The 25476-nt window shown below is 41.1% G+C and overlaps 1 protein-coding gene across 2 annotated transcripts in view; it reads right to left on the reverse strand.

Annotated features, from left to right (window-relative positions):
* Positions 1–201: 201 nt before the first annotated feature.
* The window catches only part of ndc80 (NDC80 kinetochore complex component), a 127948-nt gene continuing 102673 nt past the window's right edge, over positions 202–25476 (reverse strand). For both annotated transcript variants that reach the window (XM_072268277.1, XM_072268278.1), the window contains exons 15-17: positions 9405–9544; positions 2275–2377; positions 202–669 (exon numbers count right to left, since the gene is read on the reverse strand). In XM_072268277.1, coding sequence (XP_072124378.1) covers positions 547–669; positions 2275–2377; positions 9405–9544 — 366 coding nt within the window. In that variant the 3' untranslated portion in view covers positions 202–546. The remainder of the gene's footprint in view (positions 670–2274; positions 2378–9404; positions 9545–25476) is intronic.

The raw sequence follows: 25476 nt of genomic DNA on the forward strand, positions 1-25476 counted from the left end.
GGCACAGTCCAAACTCAAAAGCATTCCCTTTGTTCTCGCCACTTCTCTATGAATGGATTTGATTTGTAACTTTAGTCGTGATGACAGATTGACTGAAATGGAAAATTTTTCTCTGCGCAGTTGTCGCCCAATGGGTTTCCAGCATTTAATTCTATTTTAATGATAAAAGTTCTTAAAATAAGCTGTAAACAAGAGACAGAATTTTGAATGAGTGCATTTCATCTGATGCTAGTTTATTATGAATTTTACGACAATAATTTTTAACATATTCTGTGTGCTTATTCCTGTCTTGCACCTCATGGATCAATAGGAACTTGAATAGAATAAACAGTCTAGGCTACAAAGCTCTTTTTGCAGGATATCCTATGGATTTACTTGAATAATTTTGCTGATAAGCTTGGGAATACATTTCTTATTTAGAAGTTAGATTAGTATGTACTTTCTACTGCGTCTAACAATTCTTTGACCAGCCAGAAGACAACCTACAACTGCAACAATGTGAATTTATTTCTTAATAAAAACTGTACAATGTTAACTGGCCAAAGCTCACAGAGAATTACTCTTCTCTTTACATGATTCAGTTATGCACTGAAGATCCTTTAAAAAGTCTTCTTTCAAGAGTTCTTCATGGTCTCTTGCAGCACATCTTTGATAATCTTCAAGGTAATTCTAAATGAAACAAAACACTTTTTAAAAAGTGAATCCTTAAAGGAAAGCATTGCAAATGAATATCTCACCTTTAAATCAGGAACAGTCATGGCCCAAAGTTTAAAGCCATAGGAAACCAAAGTCACCTGTAGACAAACACCCACCCAATGCATTTCAGATTCTAATCGCAGTATCAAGTTTGACCAGTGGAGTGCCCTGACTCTGCTAACTGGTGAGCACAAGTGACTTGCACGCAAGCTGGGAAGTTCTTAAACCCAGTAGAAAAATGGCCAGCAGAATAGCATGTGTAATATGTCTGTAGATGGATAAGTAGCCCAAGTTATGGCAATATTATTCAGTGGCTATCATGTGAAATCACTATTGAGAACACAAAATCAGTCCCATCAAAGATGCCGCATGATAAAAAAAAAAACATGGAGCATAACGCTAGTCATTAGTTCACAAAACCATGAAACGACTGGATTGCCATGCACTGGAAGGAGGTGCACATCACTATCACTTTAGTTCTGTTGCTGGGTACGCAAAAACTAGAGATTTTAAAAATATCATTGTCCTTTTATTTATTCTAGCAATTTCAAACCATCCCTTCCAGGTACAGCTGTTTATTGAATGCACCCCAAATACAGCCTTATGAGGTGTCGGAACTGAACAATACAGCACAGAAACAAGCCCTGTAGCCCACAGTGTCTTCACTGAAACAATGCAGAATTAAACCAATGAATTCTCTTCTGCCCACACTTGATTCATGCTCCTCCATTATCTACATATCCATTGTGTCCAAGGTCCAGCATTTTTTGTACACATCCACCTTCCCCAGAAACAATCCCAGAGATCCCAAAATCTAAAGCTCTCCCTCCCATACCATCCATTTACACATTTAATTGACCTATCCTCTTTTCTTACATTCACCACAAATATGTACACATCAGTGACCCGGGGTCAATTCCCATCACTGTTGATAAAGAGTTTGTACATTCTCCCTGTGGTGCTCCAGTTTTCTCCCACATCACGAAAACACATGGGTTAGAAGGTTAATTGTTTGGCATGGGCTTGCCAGGCCGAAAGGACCTGTTACTGTGCAGCATCTCTAAACAAAAATAAAATAATCCATCCTGCAGGGAAGGCCTTAGAATTACAATATGCTGTAATAAGTTAAGCACAAGGAATTAAGCCCTCCTTTTACATCTGTAATTTGGAAAGGACCTTTAAAATGCACGCCAATCTCTGTCCCTATATGGTCTTTTACCAAATGCACAAATACTCTGACATTGTCCTCTCAAAAACTAGTATAGAAAATTTGTCACAGACCCGTCTTCCGAAATCAACACTCTTTGAGATCTCTATGGAACACGCTATGGTGTCTGTCTCCCCTTTGCTTTAAATACTAGCAGAAAAGGAAAAAAATTCTTATCACCTACCCTATTTATAGTTTCTATAATATTGTATACCAGTCTGGTCACCCACAGCCATTCAAATGGTTCCAGCCCAGTCAGCTGAAATTAATTGACATAATTGAAAAGGCCATGACTTGGTTTAGAGGTATAAATTACAGACCTTTCTCATACACATTTTTCTTACCACCTAAATGGATTTTAAGATCCTCACCTCTATAATGGTAACATGCTGGATCATTGTTTCCAAGGCAAAGTGCAAGTCGTTTTTCACTTTTCTCTTTGCTTCTGTGGTCTTCAGCTCCACTTCATCAGCCCTGGGAAGCAAATCATTGTAGCACAACCTTTTAGAGAGAAGTAACTTTGTCCCAGAATCTGGCAGTGAAATAGTTCATTCCCCCAACTCCCCATGAGCAGAACATTTATAACATTAAGAATCCAAGAGAATTCTTGGGTCTCTTATGCAGGACCAGTGCTGGCATCCTTGATGTTTGTGATGTTTGGATATGAATGTAGAAGGTAGGAATACAAGTTAGAACCATAGAACATTACAGCACAGAAACAGGCCTTTTGGCCCTTCTTGGCTGTGCCAAACCACTTTTCTGCCTAGTCCCACTGATCTGCACCTGGACCATATCCCTCCATACACCTCTCATCCATGCATCTGTCCAAGATTTTCTTAAATGTTAAAAGTGAGCCTGCATTTACCACTTCCTCTGGCAGCTCATTCCACACTCCCACCACTCTCTGTGTGAAGAAGCCCCTCCTAATGTTCCCTTTAAACATTTCCCCCTTCACCCTTAACCCATGTCCTCTTGTTTTTTTTCTCCCCTAGCCTCAGTGGAAAAAGCCTGCTTGCATTCACTCTATCGATACCCATCATAATTTTATATACAGGTTTCCCCCGCCATCCGAAGGTAGAGAGTTCCTATGAAATGGTTCGTAAACTGGAATGTCGTAAAGTGAATAAGCAATTACCATTTATTAATATGGGAAAGATTTTGAGCGTTCCCAGACCCAAAAAATAACCTACAAAATCATGCCAAATAACACATAAAACCTAAAATAACAGTAACATATAGTAAAAGCAGGAATACACAGCCTATATAAAGTAGAAATACTTTTCTGCAGCACTGTCTAGTGCAGCGAAAATCTCGTGGAAGCGCTCTTGGCAGAAACACTCTCTTCAGTAACCTTTAAGCTATGAAGCTGCCAAATCATACCAAATAACACAAAAATACACAGCCGATATAAAGTAGAAATAATGTATGTACAGTGTAGTTTCACTTACCGGAATCGGGAAGACTCCAATAAATTGCAGTTTCGTCACAGTTAAACACTTGCTTATATGAATAACTACCTGACGCAATCGACAATCGCGTCTGTTCTGGGCCGACATCTACATGCCAGGTGGCACCTAATTAATTAGCTTGTTTATTTCGCTTTTTTCTTAAAGATGTGCTGGGTGCATTCCGATTACTGCTGCATTCTTCACAGCAATGTATCAGTCCGCTGCCCGGAGGTTGGGGACCACTGCTTAAACTATGAAGCTGCCCTTGCCTCAGAAACTCATCAAACCACCCATGACTACCATTAAATTCCACTTTCGCAACACTTTCATAATCATCGTCCAGTGCTTTCTGTTTCAGCTTATTAAAAAGACTGACTGATTTCTCCATAAGTATAAGAAAACTTAACGGAACACCACACTTTGCACACCCATCAATCCACTCAAGCAATAGACTTTCCACTTTATCCATTATTGGATGCCGACTAACAGAGACCACTTTGCTAAGAGCAGAACCAACAGTAACATTGGCAGCTTTCAAAATTCTTTCTCTCTGCGTATAAATAGTGCGAATGGTGGACGCAGGCAAGTTCAACGTGCGGACAATGTCCTGACTTCGTTCACCACGATCGAAACACCTATGTCTAGTTTTACGCTAAGTGTAACACCCTTACGAGCTCTTTTAGGCTTTTCTGATACCTTAGAACTCATCTTGCTAATGGATGCACAAAATAAATTGAGATAAAGCACGTGTTTAAGCAATGTCGGCTAGAATGCAGTTCCGGGGGAGGACCTTGGCTGCTCAGGGTGCGCGCTGCCTTTTTTTGTAACAGTGAAAACACCTTCTGTTAGCGAAAACGAGTAACTAATGTAGGTCTTTTGTAACAGTGAGGTGCCGTAAAGCGAACGTTCGGAAAATGGGGGACAGCTGTACTTCTATCAAATCTCCCCTCGTTCTTCTACGCTCCAGGGAATAAAGTCCTAACCTATTCAACCTTTCTCTGTAACTCAGTTTCTCAAGTCCCAGCAATATCCTTGTAAACCTTCTCTGCACTCTTTCAACCTTAATATCCTCCCTGTAATTTGGTGACCAAAACTGGACACAATACTCCAAATTCGGCCTCACCAACGTCTTATACAACCTCAAAACATTCCAACTCTTATACTCAATACTTTGATTTATAAAGGCCAATGTACCAAAAGCTCTCTTCATGACCCTATCTACCTGTGATGCCACTTTTAGAGAATTTTGTATCTGTATTCCCAGATTCCTCTGTTCTACTGCACTCATCAGTACATCACCCTACCATTTACCTTATATGTTCTAGCTTGGTTTGTCCTTCCAAAGTGCATTACCTCACACTTGTCTGTATTAAACTCCATCTGCCATTTTTCTAGCTGGTTCAAATCCCTCTGCAAACTTTGAAAACCTTCCTCACTGTCCACTACACCTCCAACCCTTGTATCATCAGCAAATTTGCTGATCCAATTTACCACTTTATCATCCAGATCATTGAAGACAAAAATCCTGTCCTGTGGGTAGCAAGGATTGTCTTAAGCCATTGAATAATACTGATTATCAGGAAGATGAATATTAGAAGATGAAACAAGGAAGCAAGTGAACACAAGAACCTTGACGTACAAGTCCATAAATCCCTTAAAATGGCAGCACAGATTGATAAAATGATCAAGGCATATGGGGATGTGTGCTTTCATCGGCAGTGTCACAGAAAGTAAGACAAAGTCATATTCCAACTTTGTAACATTGGTTAGGTCAAGCCTCGAGTACTATGTACAGCTCTGATCAAGACATCATAAGAATCAAAATCAGGTTTAGTACCGGCATATGTTGTGAAATTTGTTAATTTAGTGCAACAGTACAATAGTACAGTAGATGATAATATAGAAAATAATTGGTAAATCAATTACACCAAATATATTTATGTATATTAAAGTTAAATTAAAAATAGTGCAAAACAGAAGTAATATATATTACAAAAATAAAGTGAGGTAGTGTTCTTGGGTTTATTGTCCATTTAGAAATCAGATTGCAGAGGGGAAGAAGCTGTTCCTGAATTGCAGACTGTGTGCCTGACAATACCAATGAGAAGAAAACATGTTCTGGGTGATGAATGTCCTTTAATCATGGACAAATCCTATCTGAGGCACTGCTCCTTGAAGATGTCTTGGATACTACAGAGGCTAGTACTCAAGACGGAGCTGACTGATTTCTGTAGCTTCTTTCGGTCCTGTGCAGTAGGCTCCCCCCACCCCCCATGCCAGACAGTGATGCAGCCTGTCAGAATACTCTCCACAGTACATCTGTAGAAGTTTCTGAGTGTTTTAGGTGACAAACCAACTCTTCTCAAACTCCTAATCTAATTGACTTTATTACTTACATCCTTCGCCTACATGAGGAGTAAAAATCTTTATAGAGAGAGTAGAGCAGTGGGCTCAGCTCACATCCCTGAGGTGTGCCAGTGTTGATCATCAGCAAGGTGGAGATATTATAACCAATCTGCACAGATTGTGATCTTCTGATTAGTTGAGTATCCAATTGTAGAGGGAGGGACAGAGGCCCAGGCTCTGTAGTTTATTAATCAGGGTTGTGGAAACGATGGTGTTAAACACTGAACTATAGTCAACAAATGCCATCCTAACATGGGTGTTTGTGATTGCACTGGAGAAAGTGCAGAGCAGATTCGCCAATTTGTTACTTGGACTGTACGTTCCATTTTTAAGAGATTGGATAGGTTGGAGGACAAAAGAGACTGCAAATGCAGAAACATAAGACACTGTGGGAACTCAGTGGATCAAAAGGCACCTGTGGGAGGAGGGGAATTATCTGAAAGAAGGAAACTCAGCTGCTCCCATTTAGTCTTAAATTGTTAACTAAGGTTATAGAAAAAAAAAATCAGATTTATATAGCATAGGCTATTGAGTCAGTCGTAATACACAAAAAAAGCACCTTTGACCCATGCCAATCAAGATTCCCACCTAAATTAGTCCCATATGTGTGTGTTTAGTCATATCACTCTTAATCTTTCCTATCCATGTACTTGTCAATGTCTCTTTCAAATGTTCTTAATGTACCTGTCTCAATTACTTACTCTGGTAGCTCATTCCATTTACCAACCACTCTGGGTGAAAACTTGCCCCTCAGGTTCCTATTGAATCACTCCCATCACTTGAAACCTGTATCCTCTAGTTCCTGATTCTCCAAACGTTGGAAAAAGACTGGCTACGTTCACCCTATCTATATCGCTCAAGTTTATACACCGCTTATTCTCCAACACTTTAATGAAAAGTCTCAACCAGCTAAACCTCTCTATAACTCAGCAGTACCTTTGTAAATTTCCTCTGCACTCTTTCCAGTCAGTACTGAACTTCACTTACCCATTTACACTAATCTCATGATATTCTCAACCCCCCCTTGTTACTTTTGAGGAAATAACAAGCAGGATTGACGAAGGAAAATTGGTGGATGTTGTGCACTTGGATTTTCAAAAGGCCTTTGACAAAGCGCCAACATGAGGCTACTTATCAAGCTATGAGCCCTTGGTATTACAGGAAAGATACTAGCATAGACATAGCATTGCCTTTAGGGGTCTGTGTTGGGACTGCTTCTTCTCACGTGATATGTTGACAATTTTGATGAAGGAATAGAGGCTTTGTAGGTGGTTGAGGAAGTAGGCTTTCTGCAGAAGGACTTATTAAGAGAATGTGCAAAGAAGTGGCAGATGGAATACAGCCAGGAAGTGTTTGGCAGAAGGAATAAAAGCATAAGCTATTTTCTAAATGGGGAGAAAATTTTAAAATCTGAGTTGCAAAGGCACTTGGAAGTCCTTGTGCAGGATTCCCAAAATTCCCTAGTTTTACTTGCAGGTTGAGTCTCTGTTGAGGAAGGCAAATGCAATGTTAGCATTCATTTTGAGAGGACTGGATCTGGATGCTAATGTGGTTAACTGGATCAGCAAATTTGCAGATGAATCCATGATTGGGGGTGTAGTGGACAATGAGGTAGACTATCAAAGCTTGCTTGCATTTACCCTCATAATTTTGTATACCTCTATCAAAACTCACCTTAATTTTCTACATTCTAGGGAATAAACTATCCTACTCACTCTTTTCTTATAAATGATATCCTCTGAGTCCTGGCAACATCTTTGCAAATTTTGTCTGTACTCTTTCAATCTTTCCTGGAAGTAGGTGACCAAAAGAGCACATAGTACTCCTAATAAGGCCTCAACAATACTTCAAACTACTTCAACATAACATAATAATAATAATAAAAAGATTTGAAAAGAAAGAAAAAGAAACATAACATCTCAACTCCTTTTGATTCCCGGCTTTGTCTGAGGTCTCAACAACATGTCTCCACATCCATCCACTATCTGTTCTGGCACTCTAGTTCACATCTCCCTGCAACTCTAGTTTAAACCTCCCCGCCCCCACCCACTTCTAGCAAACCTTGCCAATAGCATATTAGCCACCCTCCCTGGAAGAGAACTCAAATATCCAAAAATCTGAAGGCTATCCTCCTTCTCTCCTTAGCCATGTGTTAAACTGTACGATCTTCCTATTTCTAGCCCAGTACTTGTAAAGAAAAAGCCTGCTAATCCCTTACCATAATGATGCAGAAATCATTCCCAGATACATTCCAGCAATTCATTATCTACATTGTTAGAATCCATTTTATCTGTGAGGTCAATTATACATTAAAATTTCTGAGGATTATAGTATTTCTCCTATTCCATGCTGATCTAGTTTCATAAATATCATTTATATCATACCCTATATCAGACTTAAATACCTACAAACTATTCAGCTACTGTTTTCCACCCCAAAGCTGATCATTATTATTCACAAGACTCCCCATGAAATCTATTGGGCGGCATTAACCTTTGCAAATTTCCCCTCCTGAATTGGTAAACTAAGCACAAAGTTTTGATTTAATTAATGTGTATGTGCATGTTTTCAATGACGACTGTGTTTTTTTTTTATACAGTTCTTGAGAAACTGAAGGTTACTGAGTAACTGAATTCAGAAATATTCAAATGAAATGACATATTTGATACTTAACTAACAGGGAGGAGAGAAGGAATCTCTGCTTTAATGCCTTTCATGCTTCTGTTGCTGGACAAGTGCTTTGGGAATGGCCTGTGCCGTACCGATGAGTTGGGAGCTAAGTCCCTAATGCAAGGTTAAGCTCTGACAGTCAAGACTTGTGCAAGATCGTACTGGAAGAAAGCCTTAATCTTGTACAGACAATTGGAAAATTCAAGTGAGGGGAAGATGTGCCACAAATTGCTTTGCATAAGTTTTTGTGTGTACTATAAATCTCATGACATTGATATACAAGTGTATATAAGATTTTAAAATATTAGAAAAACACCACAGTACATCCAGTTCACAATAAATAGGACAAATCCTATCCAGATAAGTAGAGCCCTATTGGTCTACTTCCAATTAGCAAAGCCATGGATGGTGTCAATGACAACGCATCAAGCTGCATTTAGACCTCTTTAGGCAGCAGCTCAGGTTCAAGGACAACTTGCTTCCACTATTGTGGGTTCAGAGGTGGCATACAAGGCCAGTGTGGGAACTGCAGACTCCACAGATGGAGCAGATAGTGGCTGATGGGACTACACTTGATTAATCTCAGAAGGGGTGCACACTTTCTGCTGCTCAAGCATGCCTTCTGTGTGCTCCCAATGCATGGCCTCCAAGGATCTCTTCCTTCAGCGCTCTTGGGCCAGAGGTTCCCAAGGAACTGTGGGAATGTTGCATTTCATCAAGGCGGCTTTGAACACATGCTTGAATCTTACCACTTCCAGCAACAGAACTCTGTTTGGGGACTTCTGCAGGGATTCTCAGGCCAATGCTCCTAGTCTGTTCTAACTAGTTTTGAGCTTATAATCTTAATCAATTATATAACCCTAAATAAAGTCAGAAAACTGAGAAACTGAAATCTTAAATGGAAATTACATTTTTATTATAGATTATATTGACTAAACCACCTGTCCCAATATTATGAAAAATGAACCCGTACAAACCGGTATTTAGCTGCTTTCAGTTGTCCAACTGCTTCATCTAATTCTTCCTTCATGGTCTTTGAGGTCTTCTGCAAAAACCGTTTTTTGTTTTCCAGAGATTCAAGCTCTTCAACTTGCTTTGCCATTTTTCGATCATCTTCCTGCAAGTAATTCAATTTATATTTTCATTTTTTCCAAATCAAGTTTAGAGTTGGCTTTGCATATATTTTTATCCTGTCGATATTCACTTTGCATGTCATTAACTGTTTCACAGCACTTTATTGTAAATCGATGCCACTCATTTTAAGTAACAGGACAGGTGGAGATGGTCCACGAACACCCAGAAATAGCCTCTAAGATTAGATTCGGTTTTATTTGTCACACTTACATCAAAAACATTGAAACAGTAAAATGTACCGTTTGCATCATCAAGCAACATAGTTCCCAGACTGTGCTGGTGGGGGCAGCCGCAAATATTGCCACACTTCTGGCATCAACATACCATGCCCATAACTCACTAGTCCCAACAAGAGAAATTTAGTGGACTAAAAACAGACAACTCATCAGGACTTGATGGACTGCACGCTAGTGTTTTAAAGGAAGTGGCCAGAGAGATAACAGATCCATTGCTAAAAAATTTTTAGAATTCGCTAAAACCCAGAAAGATACCAGAACACTGACAAGGTAAAACCTTCTTCAAAAATGGAGGCAGGAAACTACAGGTGATGTTATTTAACTATGTTCTAGACAATAATCAAATAAATCATCATCTAGGAAAACTGAACACAGCAAAGTACAGACCATTTGGCCCACAATGTTATGCTAACATTTCATTGGCCATGCAGGAATTAAAATGCAGAAAACATCAAACTCGAATGGTTAAAGGACTGTGGAAGTAGACAAACCAATTGTCTTTGTTCTTGCTGTGTGCTTGAAGGAATGAAGGCTGCCATTTTGTGAAGCTGCTCTGTAACTTCCATTTTGAGAATTATTAGATGAACTGATTCTTGCTCTGGGATAATTTAATCAGAGCAATTAAACATGGACACAAGGAGTTTGCACTACTGATCTGCTAAACCTGAGATCATTCTCAGATAAGCTGTTTATTGTGCACAACAGCAGGTTTGCAGATGTAGGGCTCTCAGTATACTAGGTAAACTGTTAATCGCTCATTACTAAAATGACTTGTCTGAAGTGTTATATTAAAATGGCTTCTAGTAATGTTAACCGCTGAGCAAGGGGCTCTCTGTAACTGCAAGGTTTGGGTTATACAGGGAGATAATGGAAAATGTATTCATTTGTTAGCCAATGGAAGTCATGTTCTGTTATCTTGTATATGTGTGCTGAGTTGAGGAGCACGGGCTTTTTCGGGAGGTGAGTGGAGACGACAGACGTGTGAGGAACGGACGGGGTTCCTGGGCGGTGGATACCGAACCTCGGGGTTTTGGAAGGTGGCTGGAGTCTTGGAAGGACGCTGTGGATGAAAGCAGAGGCATGAGCTCCAACGTATTAAAATATTATGTGCACAAGACTGATAAGTTACTCATGTGGCGCCTTTTCTTGTAGTTGTTTCTACTAACCCAACACCAAAAATTTGCTGTAAAGTATAATTATTTACTCGCACTTGGTATATTGTTTCATATTTGTGTCGTGGCTGATCATTGGGCAACTCACACCTTATCCGCACCAAAGCAATTGCACTGTTGGCGAGGTTGACGGCTATTCACCCTAGGCAACGGGGGGTCAGTGGGACAAAGACCCTTATGCAGAAATAATCTTGCAATCTCAGCCCAGTGTCTGGGTGACCCGGTTTATCTGGTTTGAACCAGAGCTGAATAGAAAAAAAGAAGTCACCTAAAGGCACAAAGTTATGTAGCCCTTGGACTACATCCAATGGGAATCTGATATAGTTTAGTCAGATAACCTAAAGCCAACAAGATTGAAGCACAACTTTTGAATTGCTAAGTGTTTAAAAGTAAGGAGCTTCAAATGCAAAGGAGCAAGAACTCTAGAGACCAACTATTGCAAGGAAGAAACCCCATCCAGGGGTTGAAAGAAGAAAGGATTGATCATCTGGCCAATAGGAGATCTCGTTTTCGGTGTTATAAATTGGAAAAGTGGCCCGAGTAAGTTTTGGTACAGAGAGAGCAGTAGAATTTATGCTTTAAGTTGATAGCCTGGGGTTAACATAGCTATGCTGTTGTCTGTGCAGAGACAATAGAGTATGAGCTTTGATTAATTAAGAGTTGCGTAGTGAGTTGCCTAACCTAGATCTGTTGATGAATAGTCAACACTTTTAACCTACTTTGATCAATCTAAGCCTCCCCTCCTATATAGTCCTCTATTTATCTATCATCCACTTGCCTATCTAAGAATCTCAAATGCCCTAAGGTATCTGCCTCTTGTAACACCTCTTTAAAGTCACCACTTATCCTCCTTTGCTCCAAAGTGAAGATCTCTAGTTTGCTCAACCTATCCTCATGAGACATGCTCTGTAATACAAGCAGCATCCTAGTGAATTCCCTCTGCACCTTCTGTAAAACTTCCACATCGCTCCTATAATGGCGACCAGAATTGAACACAATATTCCAGGTGTAGCCTAATCAGGATTTTATAGAGGTGCAACATTACTCTGTATCCACCCAGTTAAGTTTCCCTGAATCCCATGCCTCCTGATTTTCTGGATGAGTCTACCATGAGGAACTTGATCAACAGCCATACTAAGATCCATATAATCACATCTACGGTCCTACCTTCATCAATTTCACATTCTCAAAGAATTCCATCAGGCTCGTGAGGCATGATCTGCCCCTCAACAAAGCCATGATGACTCTCCCTAATTATCTTGTCTCTAAGAATCTTCTCCAATAACTTGCCAAACACTGAAGTAGGACTCATTGGTCTATAAATCCCAGTGTTATCCCTATTCCCTTTCTTGAACAAAAAAATAATACTTGCCACCCTCCAGCCATCTGGTACTATTCGTGTAGCCAGTAACGACGCAAAGATAACCACCAAAGCATGTCAATCTCTTCCTTTGCTTCCCGCAGCAAGCTGGGTATATCGTGTCCAGTCTCAGGGATGTAACCAACCTAATCTTTCGAAAAAGTTTCAGCATATCCTCTTTCTTAACATAGATATGGTTCAGCGTATTAGCCTGTTTTATGGCAAGGTTCCTCTCACTGAGGAATACTGAAACAAAGTAATCATTAAGGACCCCCCATCTCCTCTGACTGCATGGACTTATTTCCTCCTCTATCCCTGATCAGTTCTTCCCTCACTCTAATCATCCTCCTGTTCTTCACATACATATAGAACACCTTGGATATTTCTTTAATCCAACTCACCCAGGTCTTCTCATGCACCTTCTAGCTCTACTAAGTCTGTTTTTCAATGCCTTCCTAGCTATTTTGTAACTCTCTAGAGTCCGGTCTGATCCTTGCTTCCTAAACCTTGAGTTTCTTTCTTCCTCTTGACTAGATGTTCCACAGGGCCCTGGTGAGACCACACCTGGAGTATTGTGTACAGTTTTGGTCTCCAAATTTGAGGAAGGACATTCTAGCTATTGAGGGAGTGCAGCGTAGGTTCACGAGGTTAATTCTCGGGATGGCGGGACTGTCATATGTTGAAAGATTGGAGCGACTGGGCTTGTATACACTGGAATTTAGAAGGATGAGAGGGGATCTGATTGAAACATATAAGATTATTAAGGGATTGGACACGCTAGAGGCAGAAAACATGCTCCTGATGTTGGGGGAGTCCAGAACCAGAGGCCACAATTTGAGAATAAGGGGTAGGCCATTTAGAATGGAGTTGAGGAAAAACTTTTTCACCCAGAGAGTTGTGGATCTATGGAATGCACTGCCTCAGAAGGCAGTGGAGGCCAATTCTCTGGATGCTTTCAAGAAAGAGTGAGATAGAACTCTTAATGATAGCGGAGTCAAGGGATACGGGGAGAAGGCAGGAACGGGTACTGATTGTGGATGATCAGTCATGATCACAGTGAATGGCGGTGCTGACTTGAAGGGCCGAATGGCCTACTCCTGCACCTATTGTCTACTGTCACTCATGGTTCATTCACCCTACTACCCTTCCCCTGCCTCAATAGAGCAAACCTATCCAGAACCCCATACAGTGCTCTGTAAACAACCACCACATTTCCATTGTGCATTTCCACAAGTACTTCCTAATTTATGCTCCCAAGTTCCTGCCTAGTAGCATAATTTCTCTCTCCCCCAATTAAAAACTTACTCATACTGTCTGTTCCTGTCCCTTTCTAAGGCTACAGCAAAGATCAGGGAGTTGCGGTCACTGTCTCTGAAACGCTCTCCCACTGAGAGATCTGATATGATACCTGGTTCATTGCCTTGCACCGGATCCAGTAAGGCCTCTCCTCTCTTCAGCTTGTTTACATATTGAGTCAGACCCAGACACACCAAACAAATTCCACCCCATCCAAACCTTTTGCACTAAAAAGGTGTCAATCAGTATTAGGGAAATTGCAGTCACCCATGACAATCCTCTTATTATTACACCTTTCCAAAATCTGCCTCCCAATCTGTTCCTCAATGTCTCTGTTGCTATTGTAGGGTCTATTGAATAATCTCAATAGAAAATTTTTTCCAAAAATTCTAGCTACTAGACTGGAGAAGGTGTTACCTCAAATTATTTCCATGGATCAAACCGGATTCATTAAAAATCGCTATTCATCTTTTAATATTAGGAGGTTAATGAATATTGTTTATACCCCCTCACTTACTACCCCGGAATGTATTATCTCATTAGATGCTGAGAAAGCCTTTGACAGAGTTGAATGGCCTTATTTATTTAATGTTCTTGAGAAATTTAATTTTAATTTGACATTTATATCTTGGATTAAATTGTTATATTACTCCCCGGTAGCCTCGGTCTGTACAAATAATTATAGATCTCCATTTTTTCGTCTTTTTCGCGGTACTAGGCAAGGTTGCCCTCTTAGTCCTTTACTATTTAATATTGCTCTTGAACCTTTAGCAATTGCTATCCGTGACTCGCCAAATATTGTTGGTATTACCCGTGGAAATGAAATACATAAACTATCATTATATGCAGATGATTTGTTGTTATATATCTCTAACCCGGAGAAGTCAATTCCTGCTATCTTAGATCTGTTAGCTCAATTTAGTAACTTTTCTGGTTACAAATTGAATCTTAGTAAGAGTGAATTATTCCCTTTAAATAAGCATGTACCTATTTATGGACGTTTACTATTTAAATTGGTTACTGATTCATTTATATACTTAGGGATAACAATTACCAAAAAATATAAAGATATATTTAAAGCTAATTTTTTACCTTTAATTGATCAGATTAAACTTTTATTTACCAAATGGTCCCCAATCTCTGTCTTTGATTGGTCGGATTAATGCTATTAAGATGATCATTTTGCCTAAATTTTTGTATATATTTCAATCGGTTCCAAATTTTATCCCAAAATCTTTTTTTGATAACGTAGATTCAAAAATTTCCTCATATATTTGGCAGAATAAAAATCCTAGGTTAGGTAAGAGATATTTACAGAAATCCAAGAAGGAGGGGGGACTTGCCCTCCCAAATTTTAGATTCTATTATTGGGCAATTAATATTCGATATTTAAAATTTTGGCTACAAGATTTGGACGCATCTTTAAACCCTCATTGGGTAAATCTTGAATCTAATTCATTAGAAGGGTTTTCCTTGGGTTCGGTTTTAGGAACTTTACTTCCTTTTACTTCTTTTAAATCATATAAACAAATGAATAACCCAATAGTTAAACATACTTTACGTATATGGTTTCAATTCCGAAGATTTTTTGGGTTTAATCAATTCATTCTAGCAAGTCCCATTATATCAAATTTTCTTTTTCAACCTTCTATGATGGATCAAGCTTACTTTGATTGGAAAACCAAAGGTATAATATCTTTTCACGATTTATTCTTGGATAACTGTTTTATGTCTTTTGATCAACTCTCTAATAAATATAACTTACCCAGATCTCACTTTTTTAGATATTTACAGATTAGAAACTTTTTAATTACTGTCTCTCCTAATTTTCCACACCCATATCCAATGGACACTTTGGAAAAAATCTTTCTCAGAAAAGTGTAATAGCAATTGTATATAATATAATTATGAATTTATGTCCTGATGCCTCTAATAAAATTAAAGCTGACTGGGAAAGAGAACTTGAGATTAATATACCGACTGAAAAATGGGAAAAAGTTCTTCAGTTGGTGAATTCATCCTCTGTATGTGCTAAGCATAGGTTGATACAGTTTAAAGTAGTTCACAGGGCTCATATGTCCAAAGATAAACTATCTCGTTATTACTCTTATATTAATCCAATATGTGACAGATGCCAGTCTGAGATTGCTTCTTTAACTCACATGTTTTGGTCATGTCCCTTGTTGGAGAAATATTGGAAAGATATTTTTGATATTATTTCAACGGTCCTAAATATAGACTTACAACCTCATCCAATTACTGCTATCTTTGGACTACCAATGATGGACTCAAATAATTTAACCCCTTCATCACGAAGGATGATTGCATTTCTTACTTTAATAGCTAGAAGGTCCATCTTGTTGAATTGGAAAGAGATCAACCCTCCTACAGTATTTCATTGGTTTTCACAAACTATGGTGTGTCTGAATTTGAAGAAAATTAGAAGTGCAGTTTATGACCCTTCTATTAAGTTTGAAAAAATTTGGAGGCCATTTATTCAGCATTTTCATTTGATGTAACTTGATCATTTCCAAACTGGTTTTATTTCTCTGTACTGTTGTTGGAGGGGAATGGAGGCGTCGACGCTGAGGTTTTCTTCTTTTCCATTTTTAAGTTGTTAGTTTTGCCCAAGTCTTTTAGTTTAGTTTAGTTGTTTTTTCTTTCTTTTGGGATGGGTTTTTTTTTTCTTTTTTTTGTCTTTTTCCTTTTTTTTGCTTTATATTATCCGTGATCAGTTCTACATGTATGGGAGTTTTGGTAATTTCCACTATTTGGTTTTGCAATTACTCTTTTTTTAAATGTAACAATACATCTCATATTATCTGTATTATTGCTATGTTTTGTTTCTATATTTTGAAATTAATAAAAAGATTGAAAAAGAAAGAAAGATGTTGGTCCTTTGGGGAAAGAAACAAATAAATATATTAAATTTATTTCGAATCCCATGGAGCATGTGGAGACCTTCCAATATCCAGGCAGTCTTTCTTTCTTTCTTTTGGGTAGGGGTATGTATCCGGGGGAAGGGTTAAGGGGAGGGGGGAGGGTAGATATTATTATTCCATGTAACCAAGTTTGACAACTCAATAAAAAAATAATATTAATAAAAAAAAAGAAAGAATAATCCCAATAGAATAATTTCTCCCTTCCTGTTTCTGACTCAATAGACAAGGTCTCCACAATGTGCTCCCTTTCTGCACCTGTCATACTATCACTGATTGGCAATGCCACTCCCCACCTTCCTGTTCCTTGCTCAGTGTCTCTGCATGCTGCAAATACTGTACACCAGCAGCCCACCCTGATTCCCACCCCTCCCCAAATTAGTTTTAAACCTCTCCAAGTCTACCAACTAACTGCTTCTGCCTACACCATATGCATCTATGTATATGTATCACCTCTACTGCACATCAGCACCTAAGGCAGTGCATTTCAAGCATCCAACATTATTTGAAAAACAAAATTGCCCTGTACATCTACATTTAATTTTACCCCTCTCACCTCAAGGTTAGGGTGGATTATAAATTACAGCAGGAGATAGAAAAGGCATGTCAGAAGGGCAATGTCATGATAATCATTGAGGATTTTAACATGAAAGTGAATTGGGAAAAACCAGGCCAGTACTGGACCTCGAGAGAATTTGTAGAATGTCTAAGGAATGGCTTTTTAGAACAGCTTGTTGCTGAGCCCACTAGGGGACTGGCTGTGCTGGACTGGGTGTTGTGCAATGATCCGGAGGCAATAAGAGAGCTTAAGGTTAAGGACCCCTTAGGGAACAGTGATCACAATATGATCCAGTTCACTTTGAAATTTGAGAAGGAGAAACTAAATTCCAATGTGTCGGTATTTCAGTGGAATAAAAGAAATCACAATGGCATGAGAGGGGAACTGGCCAAAGTTGACTGGAAAGGGACACTCACAAGAAGGACAGCAGAGCAGCAATGGCTGGAGTTTCTGCAAAAAAATGAGGGAAGTGCAAGGCAGATATATTCCAAAGAGGAAATTTTCGAATGGAAGAAAGACACTACTGTGGCTGACGAGTGAAGTCAGAGCCAAAGTAAAAGCAAAAGAGAGGGCATACAAGGAAGCGAAAGCTATTGGGAAGATAAGAGGATTGGGAAGTTTTTAAAAGCTTGCAGAAGGAAACTAAGGTCGTCATTAGGAAAGAAAATATGAATTATGAAAGGAAGCTGGTGACTAATATCAAAGAAGATATTAAAAACTTTCTGAAGTATATAAAATGTAAAAAAAAAAGTCGAGAGTAGTCTGAGGACCAATAGAAAATGACACTGGAGATATTGTAATGAGCGATGAAGAGATGGCAGAGGAACTGAATGCGTATTTTGCATCAGTCCTCACAGTGGAAGACAGCTGCAGCATACCGGACATACAAGAGTGTCAGGGAAGTGAAATATATACAGTAAAAATTAAGACTGAGAAGATGCTCAGGAAGCTTAATGGTCTGACGGTGGATAAATCCCCTGAACCTGATGAAATTTACCCTCAGGTTCTGAAGGAAGTAGCTGGAGAGAATGAGGAGGCATTAACAATGATCTTTCAAGAATCGAGAAATTCTGGCATTGTACTGGATGACTGGAAAATTGCAAATGTTACTCCGCTATTTAAGAAGGGTGGGAGGCAGCAGAAAGGAAACTATCGACCAGTTAGCTTGACATCAGGGGTTGGGAAGTTGTTGGAATCAATTGTTAGGGATAAGATTATGGAGTATCTGGAAGCACATGACACGATAGGCCAAAGCCAACATGGTTTCCTGAAAGGAAAATACTGCCTGACTAACCAACTGCAATTTTTTGAGGAAATTACAAGCAGGGTCGTCAAAAGAGATACAGTGGATGTGGTGTACTTGGATTTTCAGAAAGCTTTTGAATGAGGCTGCTTAGTAAGATAAAAGCCCATGGAATTACAAGGAAGTTACTAGAATGGGTGGAGCACTGGGTGATCTGCAGAAAATAGAGTGTAGGAATAAAGGGATCCTATTCTGGCTGGCTGCCGGTTACCAGTGGAATTCCACAGGGGTCGGTTTTGGGACCGCTGCTTTTTACGATGTATGTCAATGATTTGGGTTATGGGATGAATGAATTTGTGTCTAAATTTGTTGATGATACAAAGATAGGTGGAGGAGTGGGTAGTTTTGAGGAAACAGAGAGCCTGCAGAGACTTGGATAGTTTAGAGGAATGGGCAAAGTAGCAGCAAATGAAATACAATGTTGGAAAGTGTATGGTCATGCACTTTGGTGGAAGAAATAAAGAAGCAGACTATTTAGATGGAGAGAGAATTTAAAATGCAGAGATGCAAAGGGACTTGGGAGTCCTTGTGCAGGATACTCTAAAGGTTAACCTCCAGGTTGAGTCAGTGGTGAAGAAGGCGAATGCAATGTTGGCATTCATTTCTGGAGGTATAGAATATAAGAGCAGGGATGTGATGTTGAGGCTCTATAAGGCACTCATGAAACCACACTTGGAGTGTTGTGTGCAGTTTTGGGCTCCTTATTTTAGAAAGGATATACTGACATTGGAGAAGGTTCAGAGAAGATTCATGCGAATGATTCCAGGAATGAAAGGGTTACTGTATGAGAAACGTCTGGCAGCTCTTGGGTTGTAGTCCCTGGAGTTTAGGAGAATGAGGGGGGAATCTCATAGAAACATTCCGAATGTTAAAAGGCCTGATCAGATTAGATATGGCAAAGTTATTTCCCGTGGTAGGGGAGTCTAGGATAAGAGGGCACAACTTCAAGATTGAAGAATGTCCATTTAGAACAGAGACGCGGAGAAATTACTTTAGTCAGAGGGTGGTAAATCTATGGAATTTGTTGCCACAAGCGGCTGTGGAGGCCATGTCATTGGATGAATTTAAGGCAGAGATAGATAGGTTCTTGATTAGCCAGGGCATCAAAGGGTATGGGGAGTAGGCAGGGGAGTGGGAATGACTGGGAGAATTGGATCAGCCCATGATTGAATGGCGGAGCAGACTCGATGGGCCGAGTGGCCTACATCTTATCTCATGGTCTTAAATTCATGCCCTCTAGTATTAGATACTTAATTCCTGGGAAAACCATTTTAGCTGTCTTATGCGTCACATAATCTCATAAAACTCTAAAAGATCTCTCTTTAACCTCTTTTCCTCGAGAGAAAACAACCCAAGATTTTCTAAACTCTCCTTCTGGCACATGCCCTCTAATCCAAGCAGCATTTTGCAAGATTCATCTGTACATTCTGCAAAGCCTCCACATCCTTCCACTAATGAAGTGACCAGAAATGAAGGGAATAATCCAGATGCAGTCTAAACTGAGTTTTATAAAACAGCAAAATAACTCCTGTGTCTTGAAATGAGTGCCTTAAGTAATAAAGGCAAGCCTGCTATAATGCCTTTGCTCCTACCCTATCAAACTGTGCAAACAATTTCAAGGAGCTATGGACATGGATTCCAGTTTACCTCATAAAACTGAACCACGTAAGCAGGACATGACTTGCCCTTGATAAAGCCATGTTGACTGTCTATAATTAGCCCATGATTTTCCAAATGCTTGCAACTCCTACCTCTCACATTCCTTTCCAGTAACGTCCTTACCACTGAATTGAGATTCACAATTTACAGTATTAATCCTTGTACTGTATAGCCTACATTATAATAAGGCAAACACGAGGAATTCTGCAGATGCTGGAAATTCAAGCAACGCACATCAAAGTTGCTGGTGAACGCAGCAGGCCAGGCAGCATCTCTAGGAAGAGGTACAGTCGACATTTCGCCGAGACCCTTCGTCAGGACTAACTGAAGGAAGAGCTAGTAAGAGATTTGAAAATGGGAGGGGGAGGAGGTGATCCAAAATGATAGGAGAAGACAGGAGGGGGAGGGATGGAGCCAAGTGCTGGACAGGAGATTGGCAAAAGGGATATGAAAGGATCATGGGACAGGAGGCCCAGGGAGAAGGGAGAGTGGGGAGGGAGGAGAGAACCCAGAGGATGGGCAAGGGGGGAAGTGTGTGTGGGAGAGGGAGAGGGAGAGGGAGAGGGAGAGGGAGAGGGAGAGGGAGAGGGAGAGGGAGAGGGAGAGGGAGAGGGAGAGGGAGAGGGAGAGGGAGAGGGAGAGGGAGAGGGAGAGGGAGAGGGAGAGGGAGAGGGAGAGGGAGAGGGAGAGGGAGAGGGAGAATAAATAAATAAATGATGGGGTACGAGGGGGAGGTGGGGCATTAGCGGAAGTTTGAGAAGTCAATGTTCATGCCATCAGGTTGGAGGTTACCCAGACGGAATATAAGGTGTTGTTCCTCTAACCTGAGTGTGGCTTCATCTTTACAGTAGAGGAGGTCATGAATAGATACATCAGAATGAGAATGGGAATGGGATGTGGAATTAAAATGTGTGTCCACTGGGAGATCCTGCTTTCTCTGGCGGACAGAGCATAGGTGTTCAGCAAAACGATCTCCTAGTCTGCGTCGGGTCTTGCCAATATATAGAAGGCTACATCGGGAGCACCGGACGCAGTATATCACCCCAGCCGACCCACAGGTGAAGTGTCGCCTCACCTGGAAGGACTGTCTGGGGCCCTGAATGGTGGTAAGGGAGGAAGTGTAAGGGCATGTGTAGCACTTGTTCCGCTTACAAGGATAAGTGCCAGGAGGGAGATCGGTGGGGAGGGATGGGGGAGACGAATGGACAAGGGAGTCGCGTAGGGAGCGATCCCTGCAGAAAGCAGACAGGGGGTGGGGAGGGAAAGGTGTGCTTAGTGGTGGGATCCAGTTGGAGGTGGTGGAAGTTACGGAGAATAATATGTTGAACCCGGAGGCTGGTGGGGTGGTAGGTGAGGACTAGGGGAACCCTATGCCTAGTGGGGTGGCAGGAGGATGGAGTGAGAGCAGATGTGCATGAAATGGGGGAGATGCATTTGAGAACAGAGTTGATGGTGGAGGAAGGGAAGCCCCTTTCTTTAAAAAAGGAGGACATCTCCCTTGCCCTGGAATGAAAAGCCTCATCCTAAGAGCAGATGCGGCGGAGACAGAGGAATTGCGAGAAGGGAATGGCATTTTTGCAAGAGACAGGGTGAGAAGAGGAATAGTCCAGGTAGCTGTAAGAGTCAGTAAGCTTATAGTAGACATCAGTAGACTACTTTATGTTGTAGTAACACATTGTTGAATGCGCTATTAGGTGCATATTGAGCATGCGCTATTAGGCGCGTATTGATCTGTACGTGTGTTCTGAGTTTGGTTTCTACCAGTAAAGAACCATGAAACTTAGCTCCCATCTCCAGCGTTTTTATTAATAGCATTGTTGTGTAGCCAGGCCACATACACAACAAAGTGGCAACGAGGTTAATGAACCGACATTGTATTGGAACGCTGTGTTTTAATTGAAAACAAAAGTCGGAGGAAGACAGCAAGGTACGAGCTAAGGAAGCAGGAGCACAGCCAGGGTCGGGAACATTAAGAGACCAAGCGACACAGTCGGATCCGCAGAACATTCTGCCGAGGCCACAGCCGGCGCTGACCCCTAGGGGCTGAGGGTCTATCTGCCCCAAAAGAGAGATAAAAAGGAGCGATACACACACATCTAGACGGAGTACGCTCGTGGCGGTAGCAAAAAGGTCACGTGAGTCAAAAAAGGGAGAATGGGGCTAAATTAACATAACAAAGATGACGGTGATTGGAACCATTACAGCATTTGATAGTAGCATTGAAGACTGGGCAACTTACGTTGAAAGAGTGGAGTTATATTGTGATGCTAAAGAAAGCCAGCGTCTTACTCAGTATTATGGGAGCAAAAACATACAGGCTGCTATGGAGCTTGTTAACCTCTGAAAAGCCAGCTGACAAAACGTTCAAGCAATTAGTAGTCACTCTCCAACAGCATTTAAATCCCAAACCACTCGTCATTGCTGAAAGATTTAAATTTCACAAATGGAATCATAAAGCAAAAATGAAAGCATTTCAGAATATTAGAACGTAGAACAGTACAGCACAATACAGGCCCTTTGGTCCACAATGTTGTGCCAACCCTCAAACCCTGCCTCCCATATAACCCCCCACCTTAAATTCCTCCATATACCTGTCTAGTAGTCTCTTAAATTTCACTAGTGTATCTACCTCCACCACAGACTCAGGCAGTGCATTCCACGTACCAACTACTCTCTGAGTTAAAAACCTTCCTATAATATCCCCCTTGAACTTCCCACCCCTTACCTTAAAGCCATATTTCCATCCAAGGGGTTAGTGTGGACATGGTGGAGGATCACAAATACCCGGGGATACGAATTGACAATAAACTGGACTGGTCAAAGAACTCTGAGGCTGTCTACAAGAAGGGTCAGAGCCATCTCCACTTCCTGAGGAGACTGAGGTCCTTTAACATCTGCCGGATGATGCTGAGGATTTTCTACGAGTCTGTGGTGGCCAGTGCTATCATGTTTGCTGTTGTGTGCTGGGGCAGCAGGCTGAGGGTAGCAGACACCAGCAGAATCAACAAACTCATTCGTAAGGCCAGTGGTGTTGTGGGGATGGAACTGGACTCTAACAGTGGTGTTTGAAAAGAGGATGCTGTCTAAGTTGCATGCCATCTTGGACAATGTCTCCCAACTACTACATAATGTACTGGTCGGGCACAGGAGTACATTCAGCCAGAGACTCATTCCACCGAGATGCAACACAGAGCGTCATAGGAAGTCATTCCTACCTGTGGCCAGCAAAGTTTACAACTCCTCCCTTGGAGGGTCAGACACCCTGAGCCATTAGGATGGTCCTGGACTTATTTCCTGGCATAATTTACATATTACTATTCAACTATTTATAGTTTTATTACTATTTATTATTTATGGTGCAACTGTAACGAAAACCAATTTCCCCCAGGATCAATAAAGCATGACTATGACTATGTCCTCTTGTATTGAGCAGTGGTGCCCTGGGGAAGAGGCGCTAGCTGTCTACTGTATCTATTCCTCTTAAAATATTGTATACCTCTATCTTGTCTCCTCTCATCCTCCTTCTCTACGGAGAATAAAGCCCTAGCTCCCTTAATCTCTGATCATAATGCATACTCTCGAAACCAGGCAGCATCCAGGTAAATTTCCTCTGTACCCTTTCTAATGCTTCCACATCCTTCCTATAGTGAGGCAACCAGAAATGGACATAGTACTGGACAAGTGTGGCCTAACCAGAGTCTTCTATAGCTGCATCATTACCCTGCAGCTCTTAAACTCTGTCCCTCGACTTATGAAAGCTAACACTCCATAGGCTTTCTTAACTACCCTATCTACCTGTGAGGCAATTTTCAGGAATCTGTGGACATGTACCCCCAGATCTGTCTGCTCCTCCACACTTCCAAGTATCCTGCCATTTACTTTGTACTCTGCCTTGGAGTTTGTCCTTCCAAAGTGTACCACCTCATACTTCTCCAGGTTGAACTCCATCTGCCACTTCTCAGCCCACTTCTGCATCCTATCAATCTCTCTCTGCAATCTTCGACAATCCTCTACAGTATCCACACCACCATCAACCTTTGTGTTGTCTGCAAACTTGCCAACCCACCCTTTTACCCCCACATCCAGGTTGTTAATAAAAATCACGATAAGTAGAGGTCTCAGAACCAATCCTTGTGGGACACCACTAGTCACAACCCTCCAATCCGAATGTACTCCCTCCACCACGACCCTCTGCTTTCTGCAGGCAAGCCAATTCTGAATCCACTTGGCCAAACTTCCCTGGATCCCATGCCTTCTGACTTTCTGAATAAGCCTACCATGTGGAACCTTGTCAAATGCCTTACTAAAATCCATGTAGATCACATCTACTGCACTACCCTCATCTATATGCCTGATCACCCCCTCAAAGAACTCTATCAGGCTTGTTAGACACGATCTGCCCTTCACAAAGCCATGCTGACTGTCCCTGATCAGACCATGATTCTCTAAATGCCCATAGATCCTATCTCTAGGAATCATTTCCAACAGCTTTCCCACCACAGACGTAAGGCTCACTGGTCTATAATTACCCTCTTCTCCCTACTACCTTTTTTGCACAAGGGGACAACATTCACCTCCCTCCAATCCTCCGGTACCATTCCCGTAGACAATGAGGACATAAAGCTCCTAGCCAGAGGCTCAGCAATCTGTTCCCTCGCCTCGTGGAGCAGCCTGGGGAATATTCCGTCAGGCCCTGGGAACTTATTCGTCCTAATGTATTTTAACAACTCCAACACCTCCTCTCCCTTAATATCAACATGCTCCAGAACATCAACTTCACTCATATTGTTCTCACCGTCATCAAATTTCCTCTCATTGTGGAAGTGACCTCGCTCACTTCCACAGCCTCCAGGCACATCTTCCCATCTTTATCTCTAATCGGTCCTATCTTCACTCTTGTGATCCTTTTATTCTTCACATAATTGAAGAATGCCTTGGGTTTTTCCATACCCTACTCACCAAGGCTTTCTCATGCCCCCTTCTTGCTCTCCTCAGCCCCTTAAGCTCTTTTCTTGCTACCCTATATTCCACAATAGACCCATCCGATCCTTGCTTCCTAAACCTCATGTATGCTCCCTTCTTCCACCTGATTAGATTCTCCACCTTAATTGTCACCCATGGTTCCTTCACCCTACCATTCTTTATCTTCCTCACCAGGACAAATTTATCCCTAACATCCTGCAAGAGATCCCTAAACATCGACCACATGTCCATAGTACATTTCCCTGCAAAAACTTCATCTCAATTCACATCCACAAGTTCTAGCCTTATAGCCTAATTTGCCCTTCCCCAATTAAACATTTTCCTGTCCTCTCTGATTCTATCCTTTTCCATGATAATGTTTAAGGCCAGGGAGCGGTGGTCACTGTCCCCCAGATGCTCACCCACTGA

This window comes from Mobula birostris, chromosome 9, assembly GCF_030028105.1.
Source record: "Mobula birostris isolate sMobBir1 chromosome 9, sMobBir1.hap1, whole genome shotgun sequence".
Classification (NCBI taxonomy): Eukaryota; Metazoa; Chordata; class Chondrichthyes; order Myliobatiformes; family Myliobatidae; genus Mobula; species Mobula birostris.